Source organism: Myodes glareolus, chromosome 23 (genome assembly GCF_982192425.1).
Source record: "Myodes glareolus chromosome 23, mMyoGla1.1, whole genome shotgun sequence".
NCBI classification, from domain to species: domain Eukaryota; kingdom Metazoa; phylum Chordata; class Mammalia; order Rodentia; family Cricetidae; genus Myodes; species Myodes glareolus.
Window position 1 is genome coordinate 52,400,923 of NC_142048.1, and position 20,829 is coordinate 52,421,751.

Sequence of the window (20,829 nt, forward strand, 5' to 3'; positions counted from 1 at the left end):
AAACAGACCCTAGGGCTGAGCAGCACGATTTCTCAAGCTGATGGCTCCAGTGAAATGCTTTTACTTATCCTTTAGCACAAATCTTATCCACGAAACATGGGTTGGGTACCAAGTAGTGCTGTGCATCAGGAGGGGTTCGGCTGCTGAGGGCTGAAAACAAATATGCATTCGATACTGTTCAGTGGTATATAACAGATATGGCACGGATGCTAAGGTCTGAGGATAAACGTGCATTCAATACTGGTTACTGGTGTGCATCAGATGTGGTGCTGATGCTGAGGATCAACATGCATTAGATACTGGTTATTGATGCATGTCAGGTGTGGCACTGACGCTGAGGATAAATAGGCATCGGTGACTGGTTAATGATGTGTGTCCGGTGTGGTGCTGATGCGGAGGTCTAAGAATAAACATGTATCGGATACTGTTTAGTGGTGTGTATTGGGTGTGGTGCTGATGCTGAGGTATGAGGACAAACATGCATTTAATACTATGTAGTGGTGTGTGTCAGTTATGGTACTGATGCTGAAGCCTGGGAGTGCACATGGATTGGATATTAATGAATGTATGGGACAGGGTATTTTAGACTTGCCAAGGTCTAAAGATAAACATAGATTGGATATCAATTAACGTTTCATATAAGGCATGCTAGTAATAATAAGGTCTGAGGTAAAATCCACAAAGGCATGCATCCATGCCCCAGCTGTGACATTATTTCCTCAACTTGTTGGCTCTTCTTATATACTGTGAAATCTTATTATTACGAAAATAATCTAGGTCTTTTCTGTAAGACAATATGTTAATGCAACTATAGTTTCATCTTTTAACCAAAAGCACTTATTTGCACTTTTCAAACACCGTTATAAAAATGTGTCAGGGCAGATATTCTAAACCCCAAACACATTCTCTGTTTAGCTCTTAAGCATGATGAATTATTTTTCTACTGCAGAGATTTACTGATTTTAATAGTTCAAATGTAATGCTTATTTTATGAAATAAATGCATCTCCACAGAACATTTTCTTTAACCTCTTTTTCTCCTTCCCACAGTTTTACCTAGCCACACATGTGGAAACCCTGGGGAAATATTGAAAGGAGTACTCCACGGAACAAGGTTCAACATCGGCGACAAGATCAGATACAGCTGTCTCTCTGGCTACATCTTGGAAGGTCATGCCATTCTGACTTGCATTGTCAGCCCTGGGAATGGAGCTTCCTGGGACTTCCCAGCTCCTTTCTGCAGAGGTAGGTTTGCCTCCTGTGCGCCTGAGAAGGGAAGCCTGAACCTAGCTAGCGAGTGACTCTGTAGCTCACATTGGTAACTTTGCACCCACTTAAAGAGGGTAGTATTGGAAAGGATGGCCCTTCGTCAGCCCTGCTTTCCAAAGAAGTAAGACACAGCATGGAGAAAACCTTGTTAGTACCCTAGCTGTATCAGCAAGTTAGACCAGCTGTTGGACCTCAAATTTGGTCTCCTATCACCTTAACAGGATTTACACATTTCTGTTCATAGAGTCCCCTTTGCCACAGCATCCTGATAGGCTATAAATGTATAGTCTCCTTATTCTTCTATTTTTTTCTTTATTGTTTTTCTCTCTGTAGTCTCACATTCCTAGTGTTCCCACTGCCTCAGCTTCCTGGGAGCTATAATTTCAGGAGTGAGCCGCTATTCCTTGCTATTTAAAAATTAGATTTCATGTTTCCTTGTTTAACCCTTCTACATCAAAACAAATTAAAGATAATTAGACAATTCCATCTCACCCTCTAAAAACTCTTCCAACACTCCAGCACTTGGAATGAGGTAACCATGGTGGAATGGACTATTTCCCTGAGTCCATTCAGGGTGGATGCCTTTTCCCAGTTTCTGGAATGTTCAACCTCTGTGGTAGGATTATTTTACTACTATTGTTGTTGAGGATGTGTGTATCAAATTTTGGGTTCTGGGTTCTCAAGAGAGATTCACCTTGCTGGTGCAGAAATAAAAGGACAGGCAAATACTTAGTGCATTTTTTATGAGATGTCAGAAAAGCAATTACACAGTCCCTGTGGTGTGAATCTCATACTCACCCACCAGTGGAGCTGTTACACTCATGTATCAGATAATATAAGGGAAGATTGCTGGATATGGTGACTCACTCTGGTGATCTTGGCGCTTGGAAGACTGAGACAGGAATATCAGAAGTTTATAGTCGTCTGCTACACAGTGAGTTCGACATCAGATTGGGCTATAAGAGACGACTGCCTCAACAATTAATAAGAAAATAACAAAACAAAGGTTTAACTAACCCAATCTGACTTTTCATCTGTGCTAGTCTGCCAAGCAATATATCAATACACTTATATTTTAATGTGTCTTCTTGCCTGGATCATCTGCTGTCCAGTGTTGGTGTTTGGTGAGTTCTCTGTTATGCTCGTGATTTTGTGACGATAGATTCCCTAGCTCTGTAACTAGGAGTGGTCAGATACTAAGGCACAGGGCTTCATCCCCACTGACTCTCCCACACAAGGGGTGACATTAGATCCATGTCACAAGATGGAATCTGAAGGGGCCAGGTAGGAAAGGATCTAGGCTCAGAAAGTTCAGAAACACTAACCGGGGCTTAACATATTTAACATATTATTTTCTTATTCCTGGAAAAGCTCTGTTTTCTCTCCCATGTCTCTATCAATCTTCCCCAATTGCTCATTTTCTCTGAGTGTTCCTAGAGATGATCATACCCTGCTTTATGCTCTTCCTGCGAGTCCTTATCTCCATTTTTCTGTTGTCACACTGGAAGTACTCTCAGCGTCCAGAGCCTGGATTTCTTTCCCCCTGCTTTTCCACAATTCTTTTAAATAATTGATCCATTTGAAGGACAGTGATTGACTCCTTTGAAAGACAGTGCTGTTGGGATGTCCCGGAGTGCCCTTCTTTCTTTTCCTTCCTTCCAACTGTGGTTGCCTGTCAGGGAATGACCTGGAAGTTACTAAGTTGCTCATTGAGTCATTTTCTGCACCCTATAGACCTCAAGCTTCATTATTTCCTCCAAATAGTTTCTTCTGCCTTTCATTTCACCCCCACAGTCTCAACATTTCTCAATGAATATAAAAACAAAGTTGAAGTGCCCATTTTATTTATTTTGTGTTGTAAATTAATGACTAAAGGCCACTCCTGCAACAGCCTGTAACCTCCAGGACATAATCTCAGCCTTGAGAACCAAGAGTTAGAGCATCCTTGTTTTCTTTCTGCATGAAGGCTTGTTTAACCCATTGGAATTTTTCTCCTTATAACTTTTTTCTCATATTCTCTTTATACATCTTTTTTTCCAATATAAGAAAAAAGATAAAGGGCCCTTTTCTTAAGATAAAGGTCTTTACAATTCTGCAACTATATATTTTATACAGTCGGAGTTGGTATAACAACCTTTCAATAAATCTTTCTTGTTCTTTAATCAAGTTTTATTAGGTCCTAACTATGCCAAGGAAAACACATCCTTCAGTGTCAGAGGTTAATACATTTATATTCATACTTTTCCTTTTCTAATTCATGACCTGGTAAGAATTCAAAGTTTCAAAGTTTATAAAATAAAATAATTTGAGAGACATGCCACTTCTTATTGACTGAGATAACTCGATAATAAAGAAAAAGTCAATGGTCTAATGCTGATGAATGTGTGGCCGTAGCATCTCCAGCAGCCACACACACACACACACACACACACACACACACACACACACAAAATCTCAGCAGTGTGGGTGAGCTGACTTTTAAAAATGAAATGAGTATCTTTTCTGATTCCCAAAAGTTCTGGTTATTTAGTTCCAGCAAGTGTTGTAGACTCCTTCCTGGCAATCTCACTACCAGTAACACCACAGTATTGGGTCACATGACCTCTGGCCAGCATGATAAAATTTTATTTGCCCTTTCCAGCACAAGTGTCGAACTGACACAGTAGCACTTATGTGTGTGTGCCATATACAGTTATGGGGTGCCCATCCCAGTAACATCTGTAATCATAACTTTGCGGGGGTGGCACATGATAAAGTGGGGATCACAGCAGCTTGGAAGGAGAAGCTCTTCAGAACATGAGCTCAGGGTTCTGCCCTAGGAGCCATCTTCCAACTTCATCTCCTTCCTCAAGTATTAACCTATCTCAAGCTTTAACCCATCCTCCCCTCTTCCATAGTTTGACTTTCATGACTGTCCATCATCAACATCATCATTCATCATCCCTGACAGGCAGACCATTTTACTCTACATAAAATGGTGTGTCTTCAGAGGTGAGAAGTAAGGGTGGCCACAGGCCCCAGAGGAGGTCTGGGAAGGCCACAGTTGCCTGTCAATCAAATGCCTTCATAACTTGCCTTGGTTTCCCTCCTGCATAACTTATTCAATCAAAATGTTAGGTGTTGCTGGATCCAGCATCCTTTGAGCTCAAGGACCGTTTAAGAAAAAAAAAGGCTTTAAATCCAAAGCAAAATATATTGTGAAGTATGAAGCATCAAAGACAGCCCTGGCTGTCCAGATGGGTCCAGGCTTACAGACAAGAGAGAAGGAAGTATACAAAGTCATTACTCATAAAATTCTTCATAGGAAATGAACCAGGTAAATGCCATGTTTGCAAGAAGTAGGCTCTTACTCTTTCATCATGGCCTCATCCTACATATATGATCACCTAGGCAATCCATGGACACCAGAGGACCTGATGGCCACCACATTTGATGCCACATCTCAGCTGTTGCAAATTGCTACAGAGAAGCAGGCCACCCAATTACCTCTCTCATGAAATTGATAAATTGTTCCCTAGTTATGGACATGCGTAATGGTTTTTCTGGGTGGCTTTGTTGCTTTTATGAGGATACTCCATCCTTGCTAGAGTAAATGTGTTCATTCCCTTCCCAGACAACCATCACCTATCATCGGTCATGTGTGAGAATCCACCCTTCTCTGCATTCTCACCACTAAGTGTTTATATGTTTATTTGTATTTATTTGCTCACACCATCTTTCAACAGCAGTTTTTCTAAGGGAGGTGAAATGAACCCCCTTGGAGTTACTATTTGTGTTACTTGATTTGCTGGCTAGTGGTGTAGTCGGTAATGGGAAATGTCCTTTGAAATCACCAGCTCAGCTTCAACATTATCATTTTTTGTCATTATTGTTGTGACGGTTTTCTGTGATTTGAGTAATGTACAGATTCTGATCGTTTTTCCCATCTCACTTGGATGCTGTTGAGGAAGCATCCCTCGTTCTTCAGAACATCTCACTCTAATGTTTGCCTTCCCATGTAGAAGTTTCACATATGATAGCCCACCTATCTTCTTCTGTGGGTGTTGCCTGTGATTTGGGGATCTTATCACAAGTGCCTTGGCCATTGCTCTGTTTCCCTCCAGAAGTTTCCCCATTTCCCATTTTACTTTTATGTTTGTACCAGTTTCCCTGAATTCATTTTCTCAAGTATATTCTTGAGAATACAGCACAGTGATGGGCTGTGCCCCCAACCTTCTTCCCGTGAAAACCAAAGCACAGGAGATGCCAGAGCAAAGGGAAGTTTGTTAACCACAAATATGCCACTGAGGGGTAAGATTGAGAGCTAGTTCACTCAATCTTAGTGAAGATGGTGAAGAGCATGGGCCACTCTAGCAGAGGACCTGGGTTTGGTTTCCAGCACCACATAGTGGCTCCAGCTCCATATAATTCCAGTTCCAGGGGTTCTGACTTTTCTGGATAATGCGTACATACGTGGTATACATATCCTTATGCAGGCTCACACATATATACATAAATAAAAACAAATGCATATTTTAAGATGCTATTGGAAGCTGGGTGGTAGTGGGGCACGCCTTTAATCCCAACACTCAGGAAGCAGAGTTAGGCAGGTGGAGCTTTATGAGTTCAAGGCCAGCCTGGTCTATGAAATGAGTTCCAAGATAGGTTCCAAAGCTACAGAGAAACACTGCTTTGGGGAAAAAAAAACAGAAAAAAAAGTGCTATTGAAAATATACTTGTATACATCTATAAATAATTGATAGATAGATAATAGATAGGTAAGTAGGTAGATATATGGTAGATAGATAGATGATAGATAGATAGATAGATAGATAGATAGATAGATAGATAGATGAATAGATAATACATAGACTAATAAAATTTCTCTTAATCGTCTCCAAAATTAGGCAGAGATATTTGCCATGTCCCTGGCAAGCATGGCTGATGTATCAAGAGGACTGATAGCAGCTGGTATCAAGCTGTGTTAGAGACACAGAGATCACAAGACAGTCTTTGGCAGTAGACTCAGAGGAACTTCAGTGATTCACATCAACATTCCTCAGGAAGCAGGTGGCTACCTCAGTGTGTGGAGTGGCCTGTCCACTGACCATGCACTGCCTTTACACAGAGGAGAGACCCAACACTGGACCAAGTTCTTTTGCCAAATAAGCAGATGAAATTCATTTGCATAACAGATTCTATTAGTCTAAAACATCCAAGAATTTGTCACTAGGTGGTACAGTCAGTATTAATGACTAATGGGATATTTTGGGTTCTTCATTTTAATTTCAAAACCTAGTATATATTTTACAATGAACACATATATCTGTCCAAGATATGATAACTACATTTCAAGTTCTCAGGGATTCATAAGTCAGTGACTGCTACTTTGAGAAGCTCAGAGTCAGTATCTTGATTAACTTAAGGGCTTTTGTTTCTCTTTCTTTTTTTTTTTGACACATGATCTTACTCCATAACACAGGCTGGTCTTTAACTAGTAGTGATCAATCTTTGTATCAGTATCCTGGGATTACAAGTGTGAGCCACCATGTTGAACCTTCTGCATGTGTCCTTTTTGTATGTAAAGTTCTGATGCTTTAAATTAATGGTGCACAGTTGGTTCCATATAGAGATGTAACTTAATTATAAAAACTGATAAGAGGCCAGTTGGTCGTGGTTCACACCTTTAGTCCCAGCACTCCAGAGGTAGAGGCAGACAAATCTCTGTGAGTTCAAGGCCAGCCTGGTCTACAGAGCGAGTTCCAGGACAGCCAGAGCTGTTACACAGAGAAACCCTGTCTTAAAAAGAAAGAAGAAAGGAAGGAAGGAGAAAAGAAAAACTGATAGGAAAATAAAGAAGAGGTCACATTATGGGGGTTCTTCCTTATCTGCTGAGAGACTGCTGAAGCCTATTTGAGGCAAAGAGGCCCAGAGAGCAATGTCTACTTTGAAACTAGTTTTGCCAAAAGCTAGACATAACACAATGTGAAAGTCTGAGATATTTTCCTGGGAATACCCCCATATTCCCAGTCTTATTCCCAGGAATACCTCCATATTTGATTCTTTTGGGCTCCTTACTATTCTTACCAGTGTTATTGAGGACTCCTCCCATGTTTCCACACCCTTCCTGACATCTGCTGGGATTTCTTTTAGCCTTTCACTATGACAGTCGTGTTAACTATGATTAGATGGAATCTTAGTATAGTTTCTAGAAGGGGTTGCTTTGGATTTGTCTGGTCTGTTTTTTGACTTCGTCTTTTAGTTAACTTTAAGTGCTTGATGTCAGAGGGCACAATGCTTCATGACTGGGGAGGAAGGACTTGATCCATGATGACACAGCCATGCAACATTCCTTTCCCACATCTTGGCCAGTTGGAACCCATGCTTAATAACAAAAGTTGTTAAGTATGACTTCATAGATCTGTTGGTCATTTGTTTTCCATTTTAAAGATGCTTGTTGCCTTCTTTGCTCTTTCTGGTATCTGGATTGTTGTATCCTCTCGGTGACACTTATGGAATTGACAGGTCTCTGATTCTGTAGATTTTTCTCTTCACTGTGAATTGTTGCCGAATCTTTTCTTTGTTGTTATTTCTTGTTAGTTTCGGGAGTGTTTTAATTTTGCACAATTGATTCTTGTTAGTATTTTCTGGACCATGACAGTCCTATCCAGAAAGCCACCGTTTATCCCTGGACCTTAACATGTTATCCCTATGATTTCCTCTAGGAACTTCAAAATCATACTGAGACATTCGAGCCACATTGAATTTATTTTTTTTTAACACAGCAAACAAAACGTAGTATCTGTTTGCTACCTGTGAGTGTGTAGTTTTCCCATTGCCACTTGCTAAAGAGACTATCCCTCCTTTCTAGGAAATTTGATGACTTTGTAAAAAATTATGGCTGTATCTCTGTGGGCTCACTTCTGGTTCCTCTATTCCATTCTGTCATCTATGATTCATTTTGATCACTATCACCCTGAAGAATAATCTAAACCAGGTCTTTCAGTACCTCCAGGATTGTTCTTTTATTCTGAATTACTCTGACTATTATAGCATGTGACTATTAAGATGCTTTCAAATATTCCCGTGAGGAAAGTCATTATAGGTTTGTTTGTGATCCCATTTAATATATAAAACACTTTCAATAATACATTAATTTTAAAATATTGGTACTACCCCACCCATGAAATGGGAAGGTTTTTTTATGTCTTCCAGTGTCTTCTAATTTTTTCTTTAGTGCATTATGCTTTAATATTACTTGCTAAGTTCATGCCTAGGATTTATTTATTTCTCTATTCACTGACTTGTGTATTTGCTTATCCATGGTTCATCTTTAATGGTGCTGTTTTCCTGACTTTCTTTTTCAGTACTTGTTATTGCCATACTGATTTTTGGGGGCTGATTTTGTAATATGCCACTTTGCCGAGGTAGTTACTATATTTAAGAATTTTTGGGGAAGACTTTAGGACATTTTAAGAATAGGAAGATACATAATCTGAAAAAAAAGACTAATTTTACTTTTTTGTTTCCTTCTTGAATCTCTTTTCTTTCTATTCCTTCTTGATCAAACTAATATTTTAAGTACTATAATGAGCCCAAATTTTGCATGAGGTTGGGATCATTCTTGGCTTGGGAGACAGTGTTCCAATTTTCTCATTCACTGTGATGCTGATATAAATGTGTGTGTGTGTGTGTGTGTGTGTGTGTGTGTATGTGTGTGTGCATGTGTGTAATATTGAAGTATAATCTTTCTGTTTCTAGTTTCTTTATGGATTTTATCATGCAGAGATGTTGAAGTTTGTCAAAGACTTCTCACCTGTTGAAATGGTCATACACTTTCTGTCTATGACTCTTAATGCATTGTTTTATATTTGCTTATTTATTAAAATAAATTGATTCATACTTATATTTCTGATAGAACACCAATTTTGATTGATTGATTAGTTGACTTATTAAGACAGAATCTCTCTAAACGACCCAGGATGGTTTTGAACTCATAGTTTGGAACATAGTTTTGAAATTCCTGTTGCCAAATTTCTGGTTCGAGCCATCACAACCGACTTGAAAACTTTCTTTGATAATTGTGAGTTACTCAAAAAGGAAAACAAAACAAAGTTATTATGGGAAGTGCAAATGCAGGCATTGTATATAAGTCAGAATGTTCCAGAGTAATTAAACCAAAAGGATAAATGCAGACATAGAGATTGAAAGAGACATATGCATTTCTTAGAGGTGACTCAGTTGGTGGAGAGGGCTTATTCTATTTCTGAGCCAGAGAACACTCTCAGTCAGCAGGGCAGTTAAGGCTCATGTTCATGCTGTAGAATCTGTAATGATGAATCCAATGTCTGATGTGTCAGCATTGTGTCTAAAACTCAAAAAATGATGAGACGAAGGCCAGTTCTGACCTCCTAGTTTTTCTAGGTTTCCTCTACACTCACATTCTCTGGCATAATTGAAAGAAGGAAATTTCATTAGGTGGTTGTCTGTCTGCTTGTTTAGGAGCACGATGTGTAAGCCACCAAAAATAGATGATTGGTACGAATGCTCTGCCTATTCTGTGGAGGACTATCATCATTTCTGTTTGTCTAAACATGTGTGTTTAAGATAAATATGTACATAAATGTGCCAAACCATGATGTCACCGCTAGAAACAGTTTTAGGGAGTACAGAATAGGGCAGCTGTTTTGATGTTTTGCAGAGCTGACTTACTCTATCCGTTTAAGGACAGTATAGACTCTTAGAAGCTTTTCTTTCTCAGAGAGAAAAATATCATTAAATAAAGGCCAGAAATATTATCAAGGTGACTTAGTCAAATATGCTAGATAATGTATGCCTGTAGTTGGGTATTTTTCTCTTTGAGGGCCTACCAAATAAATACACAGAGACTTATTCTTACTTACTAATGCCCAGCCTTAACTTGACTTGTTTCTAGCCAGCTTTTCCAACTTAAATCAGCCTGCTCTATTTAACTATGTTTTGCCTATGGGCTTTTAAACCTTTATTTCCATCTTACTCCATAGCTGGCTGTGTGGCTGAGTGGCTGGCCCCTGTCACCCTACTCTTCTCCTTTGCTCACTTCTCCCTCTTCTAGATTTCTCCTCCTGGCTATTCTCTCGCCTGCCAGACACACCTATTTCTCACTTTTTTGACCCTGTTAAGCTCTGCTACTTTGTGTGTCTAAAAATTGTCTTTTGGCAATTTTATTTTATGTGCTTTTGCATAGTGGACAATATATGCCAGTATTATTCTTACTGAAAGTAGAAAATGTATGGAAAGAAAAATGGGAACTATCTCTCAATATTAAATCGTATTCAACCTTGTCTCTGTGGTCAAAATATTGGGTCTGTTGCAGGAAAGGTCTAAGCATGCTACCCATTCTATTTCATGGACTATTGTTTAGTGGGGCTAAGGAGAGGGGTCAATAAAGCATGAGAAGATGAATCTCCTTCCATAGTCCACACAATAAGGCACGTAGGGTAGCATTGTAATCCCAGGACTTTGGGAATGGTGGCTAAAGGATCTCCGGGGGCCCCATGCCCAGCAGCCTAGATGGCTGAAGGAATGCCCTACCAGTGCGAGAAGCTCTCTCCAAATCAGGGTGGATAGCTGCCGAAGAATGATGCTTTAACCCAATCTCTGAACATCAGGCGCATGTGCAAATTCAGAGGAGCACCACAGAGAGAATACAATCTTACAACACGCTTAGATAATAATAAAAAAGGTTCATTGTCGTTATTTTCAGCTTTATGTATTTCTTAATGACATTTTTCAATTATTTTATTTCTAGATACAGACCATGCTAAGTCTCAAGCCATGGAGCTCCATGTGTTTGATCACAGAAAAAAAATCATGCTCAAACATATTACTTTCACCACGGCAGCAGTAATGGGGGCTATTTAATAGCATGAACTTTACCCTTAAAATTCAGTATCATACAGTGTAGTTAATGTGACTTGAATGGGCAATTTCCTTGGAGACCCTCAGGTCCCAAATCAGCTAAACTGGATGGATGCTTCCTGTGTCCTCCAGGAAAAACTAGGCCCATGGAATGCTCCTGTTCCACACTTGCCTGCTTGCCGTCTTATAGTCACTGACAAGTGAGAAGAGAGATCACAGGTGACAGCGGACTCCAGTCTCAGAACGTCTTGAGTACCCATCCTCCTTTCTGGGGTTCGTGCATCACAAACATCCCAGGTGCCATGGACAAATCCTCCTCTGGACTTTGCAGTCAATGATCTCCCTCCACACGATTTAAATAATGAGTATTCACAGGATTCTTATCTGTTCAGCTCCTCCCCAGTCTGTCCGTGTTAAGGACACGGTAGTAGCGGGCCTTTCTTTCAGACCTGAGTCTGAAGCATCTTCCAGGGTTGCTCCGGATGACAACCTCATGGAGGAAATACAGTGAGTGATCCAAATGCCCTGAGATTCTACAGGTGAAAAGTGAGAGGAGAGGACAGTGAGGGCCGAAGGCAGGGAGCGCATCAGTGCCAGGGTCAGAGCACAGTGGGACCCAGGGTTCAATAACTCATCGCAGTTCAGATACTTGAGGGAATGGAGCCTGGGAGCTGAATACATGGATATGGTAAACAGCAGCAGAGAAAAGCCATCACCTTTTGTAGAAAGGGAAGGGGGAGGCGATGACAGTAGTGAATGAACCAGCTGGGACCAAGAAATTAAAAGGCGAATGAGCAAAACGGGGTCTCGCTGTTCCAAAGATCACTTGGGTTAACACTGGAAGAAGCGTTGAGGTAAAATCTCTTGGGCGCAGGATCTGGAAAATGCAGAAGTGAGCCAGTAGTTAAAATATTCCAGAAATAATAGTGACACACTTAGAACTGTCTGGATACCCAAAGGAAGATACCTACTGGAGTCTGGTGGTGGGGATATTCCGGGACTGGAGAGCTGGAGACCTATAGGAGAAACCTCTGTGCACACTGGAAAGTTAGAATTTGCCTAATCCTTAATGCATGCTTTAACCACTATTATTCATTTATCCCTCACAATAAGACAAGAATGGACACACGGTGCTCCCGTTGCACAGTAAACCAAAATGGAACATTGAGAAAGTAACAAACTCCCCCAAGCATCCACCACTAAGTAATACAACTTAACTCAATACTAGGCAATCTGACTTCAAGCTCTGTGAAGCCTTAAGTTTTTGAGAATTTCATATATTAGTACTATGTTTATATCCTTCTTTCCATCTCCCCCTCCAATGCCTCTCATGTAGAATGACTCACTCCCAATTTCATATATTTCTTTAATTATTATTGTTATTATTATGCATACATAATATAAAATCAACCAAACTACTGAGCCCATTCAGGTCATGATGGTGTTTTATATATACTTTGAAAACATATATAAATATATATATATATAATATGAGAAATATATACAATATATATCATATATAATATATGTATAAGAGAAAGAGAGAGAGAGAGAGAGAGAGAGAGAGAGAGAGAGAGAGAGAGAGAATGTGTGTTTGGAGCCTATTTGGAATTGGATAACCTCTTGGAGGCCTTATCACCAAAGAAAACAGACTGTCTCTCAGCTCTGATTGTCTCTAGTTCTCCACGTAGGAATAGAGTTTTGTGAAATTCCCACAATGTTCTTTGCAAGGCATACTCTTGGGTTTTTCTGGCTGCAGCTTCCCTGTGAAGTCTAGAAGTCACCGTTCAGGCGACTTGTATGCTTTACGTAGAAGACAGACTGTGCTTGCCCTTGCAAAGATTTCATTTTGTAAAGTTAATGCTGGGCTGGTTTCAGGAAGGACGAGACAAATTCCAACTGGTTTCAGACTCTTGGTATACACATGGGATGATCATACAATGCGGCTGCATTCCACCTTATTTTAGTGGTTCATTAAATAGTTTTCAATTCTTCATGACGTGGAAATGTCAGTCTTCTAAATCATATTCTGCTTGATGTTTTGAACTGTGTACATAAAAAGATTTTTAACTAGACATATACCTATCAAGGGGCATTTTAAATTGAGAATAAGACTTTTTATAAGGTCCAAACTCCAGGAGGAAAAATACTAATCTGTGTCCTTTGTTGACACCCAAAGTCATTTTCCACTCACAGAAAGCAATAGAGCTGGGCACATCTGTTTTATAAAAATATTGTCTCCTGCCTGGATTAACTCAGGCACATTCAGACTTATTTTATGGGGTCAGCCTTTTCTTAAAATGAAATATTTTATAAGAATTCAACATAGATAAAATATTTTAAAAGTTATTTCCCCAATAGAAATCTTGTGTGGGAGCCACACCCATGCCCTTGGCTGTGCTGTCACGTTTCCATGTGGAAATCTTATGGTGATGGTGTCTAAAATGCTGAATAAATAGTTGATGTTCTTTTGCTTCATTCATTTAAAAAGTATACTTTGTGTAATAAATTTCATAGTAAAATATTATCCCAGCAACTTTGATACTAAGTTGTTCTTTTTTTTGGTAAGAAAGGAAGGGATGGGTTTTAAATAAGATTTTCAAAAATTAGATTGCCATATTTTCTGCATTCGAAGTACAAATTCCTATACATATAACAAAGTTATTAATAAAGCCATAAATTGTTGATGATGTTTTTATTTTTTATCAGCATCTAAGGAATGAAGAAAACTCTGGTATATTAATATAGCTAAATGTTGATAAGAATGATTTAGCTTTGTGAAATAATCAGCCTTAACATTTTTAGTGCCTCACTTATAATAATTATCCATCAAATGTGTAGTAAGACCCAGCATATTTTCATATGAGCTATGTTTCCTATTAGAGGCCCAGACAACACTTGAGAACACACTTCAGCCACAAGACACAGCTCTACCTGAATTGCCGCGGTGAAGGAATTCGGCTTTGACCCATCACACATGCTTTTCTCAGGGCTAGAGATGGGTTTGTGAGGACTATGCACCACAGGACTGGGATAACTCTGCTCACTATTATGTCTTCCCAAAGCAAAGGCAGATAATTTAGCTTAGAAAAATCTGATAGCTCTTTCTTTATTCAGCTCTCTTACAGTTTTTATTTTTTTCTTACAGAAAGCAATTGTGTGAAATATATCAAACTGAAACAGTTTTCAAATAATATTGCATTATCTCAGATCAAATTGCTCGATATAAACAGACCGTTGGAAAAGTCCATGAATATCATCCCCGCTTTAATAACTATAAATAAGTCAAACATCCCCTAACTAATAGCTCTTCTTGACTCAAAGTTACCATACCATTTTAATATGGTATTGTGTCTCATAATTGGCATGTCCAAGCAGAATTGGTGGAGGATGAATTAAATTTATCGGGTGTGTTGTACAGGCAGGGTACCCAAATAACCCATGTGAATGATGCTGGAGTTATCACTCATTACAACTGATACCTGTCAGGATAATCATTTCTCAGCACCTTGGGTGATAGCAAGCTTCCTACAAGCAGAGGGCGGCCACCCACAACAAATATTCTTATGGCCACAAATGCCACTGGTTCTAAGACTAAAACCTCTAAGTTTTTAATCTTAAAGTCTAAGCTTCACTCATGCTATTTCAGAATTTCATTTACTTCTTTATCGGCTGCATTCAAAACAAATAATTGTACGTGTAGCTTGGGGGCCCTGTGGGGTTTTGACTCCTTCCACATTCAGTTGCAGCCAATCAAGAAGGGTTCACTGTGATCTCACAGACTTGTTTTTCTCAGCTGTGGTCCTATGATGTGGGTAGAAAGGAGCATTCCGGGGTGCTGAACAGGTAATAGCTGGTCATGGCCCTGGATCGTACAGAATGGTGGAGAGTGACGTCATAAACCAACATCCTAACTCGCTGGCTGTAGAGGAGACTTACGAGAGGGGCTATCAAAGCCTGATAGGGTTTTAAAACATAGGCGTATTCCTGGACTCTGAAAACAATCCAAGAAATGTGGATCAAGATATACTCCATGAAAATTAGCTGGGAGTTGTTACTAATTCCTTTTCATGCTTTATTTAATGGAAGTGAAATATTGTGACATCCTCATTTAGACATGTAGATTGGAAAAAAAATATGAGCTATTGTATTGTCATGTCAATTTTGTTCATAAATTTAAGGTAAAATTGCCAATCCTAATTAGAACAAAATCTCAAGACTAGCTTGCCCCAATATTCATTTATTGATCTTGGGATTATTTTTATAATTAAATAAATTCTTGATTAAACTGTTAAATTTAAATTCTCCAAACACATCACTGTGAGAACACAAAACTTTACATTTTCTGATCTCCTGATGCCTACTGTTCATAAATTGCATGTTATAAACTCATATTTTTGTCTCCGTGTTTCAAACAGCAGATGTCTTACACTTGTACAATAAGCTCTTTAAATTGACTAACTTTAACATGAATTTGTGAATCTTGTTATTATTTTGCAACCTTCTTAACATTTCATAGTTGATAGATTTTTTTTCTCTACACTGGCAATCAAAACTCCATTTTTGGCAAATGTGATATGGGAATAACAGAAAGATTTTCTCATAAACTTTTGTGTCTGTGGGCTTGTGACAAATTTTCAGAATAGTTTTGAGTAAGATTACTAGAGTTCCGCAACTCACTAGGTTAAGTGCTGTTGCAGACTGGTAGCACGGTTGGAAATTGGCTAAAGCTACATTGCACATTTGGAGTCAGTTCAGACTCCATATTGACACCTTGTCCCAGAAGAATAAAACACAATAAAATAGTTATAATAGACTTGAATTGCTTAGCCTAGGGTTAGTCTAATTATAAGTGATTTTCAATTTTCTCTTCGTCTTCGAATACCTAGCATATAAAACTCAATCAAAAGTAGAGATTCAGAAAAATGATGCGTGTCTTCGTCTCTGTCGGCTGCTTTTACATTCTCTCCTTGTTTAATCTTCTGTCTTTTGTCTTGTTTATAGCACTTTTTCTCCATCCCTGTGGCTACTTTTTTTTTTCTGCTCACAAATATGTGCAGGCCACAGTGACATTCAGAAGTATTATTCTAAGAACAAATAACTCAAGTTTGAGTTCTTAGACATAGGACACACACAGTAGGCACACAAGGGATTTTAGAAGCTGCTAGTCTTATCCACATGTGGAAGGAAGAGGCATGCCTGAAATTTGAGGTCGTTTCAGAAGGTAGCACTTTACCAATTGGCATCACAACGCACTAATCAGATGCTAAACTAAGACAATACTCTTGCCGCAGTGAGTGCACACAGCCGTGGAGTTATCCCTCAACACCTGCTCTGCAGGCAACTCTGAATGTCCTTAATGTTTTAACAGTGAGAGCTCAGGCATGAGGGCTGCAGGAGGATGCTGGGCCCCTGCTCAGCTGCAGCAGATAAGCATACCATATGCATGGGGCTGCAGTTTCTTCCCACAGCTTGCAAGTCACCTCTCGTTACTGCAGTCGTTACCAGAAGAATGCGTTTTAAAGTTTGTTCTGCAGATTTCTAGTTAAACTTCTGCTGGGTTCTTCCTACACAGACCCACTTCTGAGTTTTCAGTCATCAAACTGCAGCTTGTAGGCCGCCATACAAGAATGTTAGGATCAACACCAGTAATTTTCCTTCTAAAACAATGAGAGGAATTACCAGAGAGGAATGACTGGTAAGCAGTTAGATTTATTACAAGGATGTGCATCTCAGGCATGAAACTGAAATGAGCACATCTCAGTGCCTTCGACTCTGATGCTGGATTCTACTTCCAGGAGTGAGCAGTGTTTTATGAATTTAATGTAATAAAGCAGGTAGTGTTGTTTTTGCAGCTGGTTTTGCATTCAAGCCATTCATTTTGGGAGCATACAGAGAAACCACAGAGAAGAATAAATTCTAAACCTTAAGTACAGTTATGTGGCTTGTTAGTGATCATTTATTTATATGATGTGTTCATACATAAGGCTGACAGTTTTAAAGTAATATTTACACGTGTCAACATACTGTTCAGTTCCATACTCAGTAAACAGTGAATATCAAGGTCTGCCTTGCATCTCCCAATGAAAAGCCTAATTGCTTTTAAAGTGCATATTTAGGTGTCTATTTATGTGTTAAAACCAGTTTCTTGTCAGTCACTCTCCTACTATGACATTGAGTTGAAAATGAAATTTAACCTTTGGCTTTTTGTACATCCACTATGAAGCTAAATTAATTGCCTAGAAACAACCTTTTAAAGTTATCTTCATTGCGAACTCAGAAAGTTATTTGTCTTTAGTTATTTGTCAATTTGTATTTAGTTATTTGTCAATAGGAGCATTTGTGAGCACACTCGTGTGCGACAGGCTTCTGGGAATTCAGTTGTCTTTTCCTTTCGATCCCTGCAGCTGAGGGAGCCTGCGGAGGAACCCTCCGGGGAACCAGCAGCTCCATCTCCAGCCCCCACTTCCCCTCGGAGTATGACAACAGCGCTGACTGCACCTGGACCATCCTGGCTGAGCCTGGGGATACCATCGCTCTTGTTTTTACCGACTTCCAGCTGGAGGAGGGATATGACTTCTTAGAGATCAGCGGAACAGAGGCACCGTCCATATGGTGAGTTTGGGGAAGTCACATGACCTCTCGGGGATCGTAGCCTCTTTCCAAGAGAAAGAGAATCTGCCACTTGCTGCCCATGGATAGTTACTGGCCAACTTGAGTGCGGTATTTTTCTCTTGGCTCTTTGCTATAACTGGTTCCAGTGTCTGAGATGTCTCTGTACCAGCATTTGAGGCTGGAGAAGACAGATGTACACGTGAATTTCCTTTCCTGCTCTCATGTTACAATCAAATCTACCCAGGAGGAGCTTAGGGAGACCCTGTGGCCTTGACTTTCATCTAGAGTTGATTCCATTTGCACAGACGTTTATAGATTTTGAGGATTATTTTCATTCCTTTTGCAAAGTGGTGATGAACTTGGCCGTGGGAACATGTGTTCCTGTCCCTCTGAGAGGAGGTTCACACAACTGCAGAAGCACCTGTGAGGATACACCTCACGCAGGGCTAGCATGGACTCTCTTCTGATGTGTGACAGAGCCTGACCAATCGGAGGCCAGCTATTGGGTGTGTCTCAGAGAGGAGACTGAGGACTACAGTTTGATCGCTGTAGCTGGCTGAAGTGCAGGGGTGCTTAAAGCCATTTCTATTGTCTTTGTGAGTTCTGTTTAAAGATGGAACATTAAAAACAGATATTAAAGGGATTGATTCCTGCTTCCTATCTTTAAGCTGCTTGTTGTTGGTTGGACATTCTTTTTGCTTTAATTATTTGAATTATCCTAGCACTTGAAAGTTGTTTCAGTTGCCTAGTTTTGGGTCTTGAACCATGAGACACTTTGAAAATAGACAGTCACAGGTGAGAGAGCAGCCATGTATGTACAGGCAGAAAACTCGGTGAAGGAAGTGTTAAAATCTCTCCATGGGTTTCAGTTGTGACTTTGGCTCAAAGGCAAAAGCATGACAAAACTAAGCTTGGAACCTGCTGTTGCAAGATCCTGTTTCCCACCACCCCTTGGCACTGCACTCAGTCTTAACTTTGTTTTACAGAGCAGAAGCTCCATGCTCACGCAAATGGATGAGTTCTTTCCTCCCTTGAGTTTTATTTCTCCTATGTTAAATATTATTCCAATTAGAGAAGTAAAGATAAAAATAGAACTTCATTATAACACAGCCATAGGACTCCTGGGCATACACCCAAAACACTGAATCCTACTAGAGCAATTTTCACATCCATGTTTGTTGGGGCTCTACCTGCAGCACAAAGGAAGTGGAATCAAACTGAATATCCATCAACGGATATGGAATGAATAAATAATGAATCATGGTATATAAACACGGAACAATTTTGTTCACTGTAAAGAAAAATAAAAAGACCTGGAAACATACATTAATTAAGGTGACCCAGGCTTAGAAGGACAAATTCTGCATCTATAATGTGTGCATGTGCACATGTGCTTATAATGAGGGCCTAAAGAGATGGATCAGGAGTCAAGAGCACTGGTAGCTCCTGCAGAGGGCCTGGGTCCATTTCCCAGCACACACATGGTGGGTCACAACTACCTGTAACTCCTGTCCCAGGAAAATGTTGCTGTTCTCTTTTGGCCTCAGTGTGTACTTGGCACAGGTGACGTCCACGCAGGCAAAATGTTCTTATACATAAGACAGTAAGGTGAATAAATAGAATTTATATGTGTAAATGCAGAGGTTGGGAGACTAAAAAGAGGACATGATGGGATTAAAAGTTTTTTAAGAAAGACATAGGTGAGGTATTAGAACTTGTGACAGAGAGTAGGAAGATAAACATGGGGGGGGGTTACATGAAAAGATACAAGAGACAACTGGAGCAAGAATGATATGGGGATCAAGGAAGACTAAGTACAGAAATGCCTTTGCAAAATCTGTCACTGTGTGCTGATTTAAACAAACTATACAACCGCTGTCTTGAACTGTATGATTTTATTCACCTTGAATAGACTTTGACATCAATCACTCTTCTTCAACCTCGTGTATTTGTTCTTGTGCATTGTGTATTACTTAGAATCAAAGCTATGAACACAGATGCTGACCGAAAACCCAATGCTGACCTGTGCTCCACCCTGAATCCCACTACCAGTAACTCTGTAGACTTACACCAGTCCCTAAGAGGCCATATTTAAATGCCTTTTAAGTTCACGAGGAACATAGTAATTAAGCATCAACCATGTGCCTAATTTCTAAAAATCATTGTTCTACAAACAGGTGATACAATGCTTCTAACTTTAGCTGTGTAACTTTCATGGAATACTACGTCGTAACTACATAAAGTGTGTGGATAGTGGAAACCATGTGGTGAATGAGTCTCAGAAACTACTTGGCTGTCTTTAATTTCTGGGAACCTGAGCATGCTGGGTGTTGACTGATGGCCTGGCTATTAGGTGTCAGGGTGGGAAAGAGATTGGAACCCAGTGATGGACTTGGTGTTTATAGAGTTTAGTGATGGCTTTCGCCAAACAAAGTTGATGTAAGAGAGGGGGAAGAACGTGTGGGAGTGCAGGGATCAACATGAGTGATGGAAATAAAAAGTGAAGCCCAAGCAGTTGCCAGGGAGATGAAGTATGACCCTAGGGGGAAAGCAGTTACCAGGGAAATGATAGAGACCCCAGTAAGGGGACAGCTCCTCCTGTGTGGGTGCCACTGAGGAGACAAAGTTCCCGAGTTCATTTCTGCTCAGGACCCAGTGTTGTCTAGTTTCCTGCACTTCCTTATTCATCCCAAGTGGATGCTCTTCCATCTTTGCTCTGCCCTCCCATCCCTTACCCTCTTCTTCACTGATGTCTCTATTTGACACAGATAAATTCACCCCCGTCATCCCCTTCCCTCTCCCTTACCCATCAAGTCTTCCCTTCACTTTTGCTTCTCTTCTTTCCTCCCCTCCCCTCCTCTTCCCCCTCTTCCTTGTTCTTTATTCACTTTTGCATTAATCCTAGATGGTTCTTCTCCTTCCCTGCCCCTTTCTTCTCTCCTGCCCCTCCCTCTCCACTCCCCTCTACTCCCCTCCATTCCCCTTCATTTCCATCCACTCCCCAGTGCGACTACCACAACCCATGGACAACAAACAACAGCGGAGAGCATCCTTGTTCAGATAGAAA

The 20,829-nt window shown here is 40.0% G+C and overlaps 1 protein-coding gene across 2 annotated transcripts in view; it reads left to right on the forward strand.

The window, feature by feature from the left end:
- Csmd1 (CUB and Sushi multiple domains 1) overlaps positions 1–20,829 on the forward strand; it is a 1,511,659-nt gene that overhangs the window by 773,432 nt on the left and 717,398 nt on the right. For both annotated transcript variants that reach the window (XM_087901170.1, XM_087901171.1), the window contains exons 4-5: positions 1,050–1,244; positions 17,555–17,762. In XM_087901170.1, coding sequence (XP_087757296.1) covers positions 1,050–1,244; positions 17,555–17,762 — 403 coding nt within the window. The remainder of the gene's footprint in view (positions 1–1,049; positions 1,245–17,554; positions 17,763–20,829) is intronic.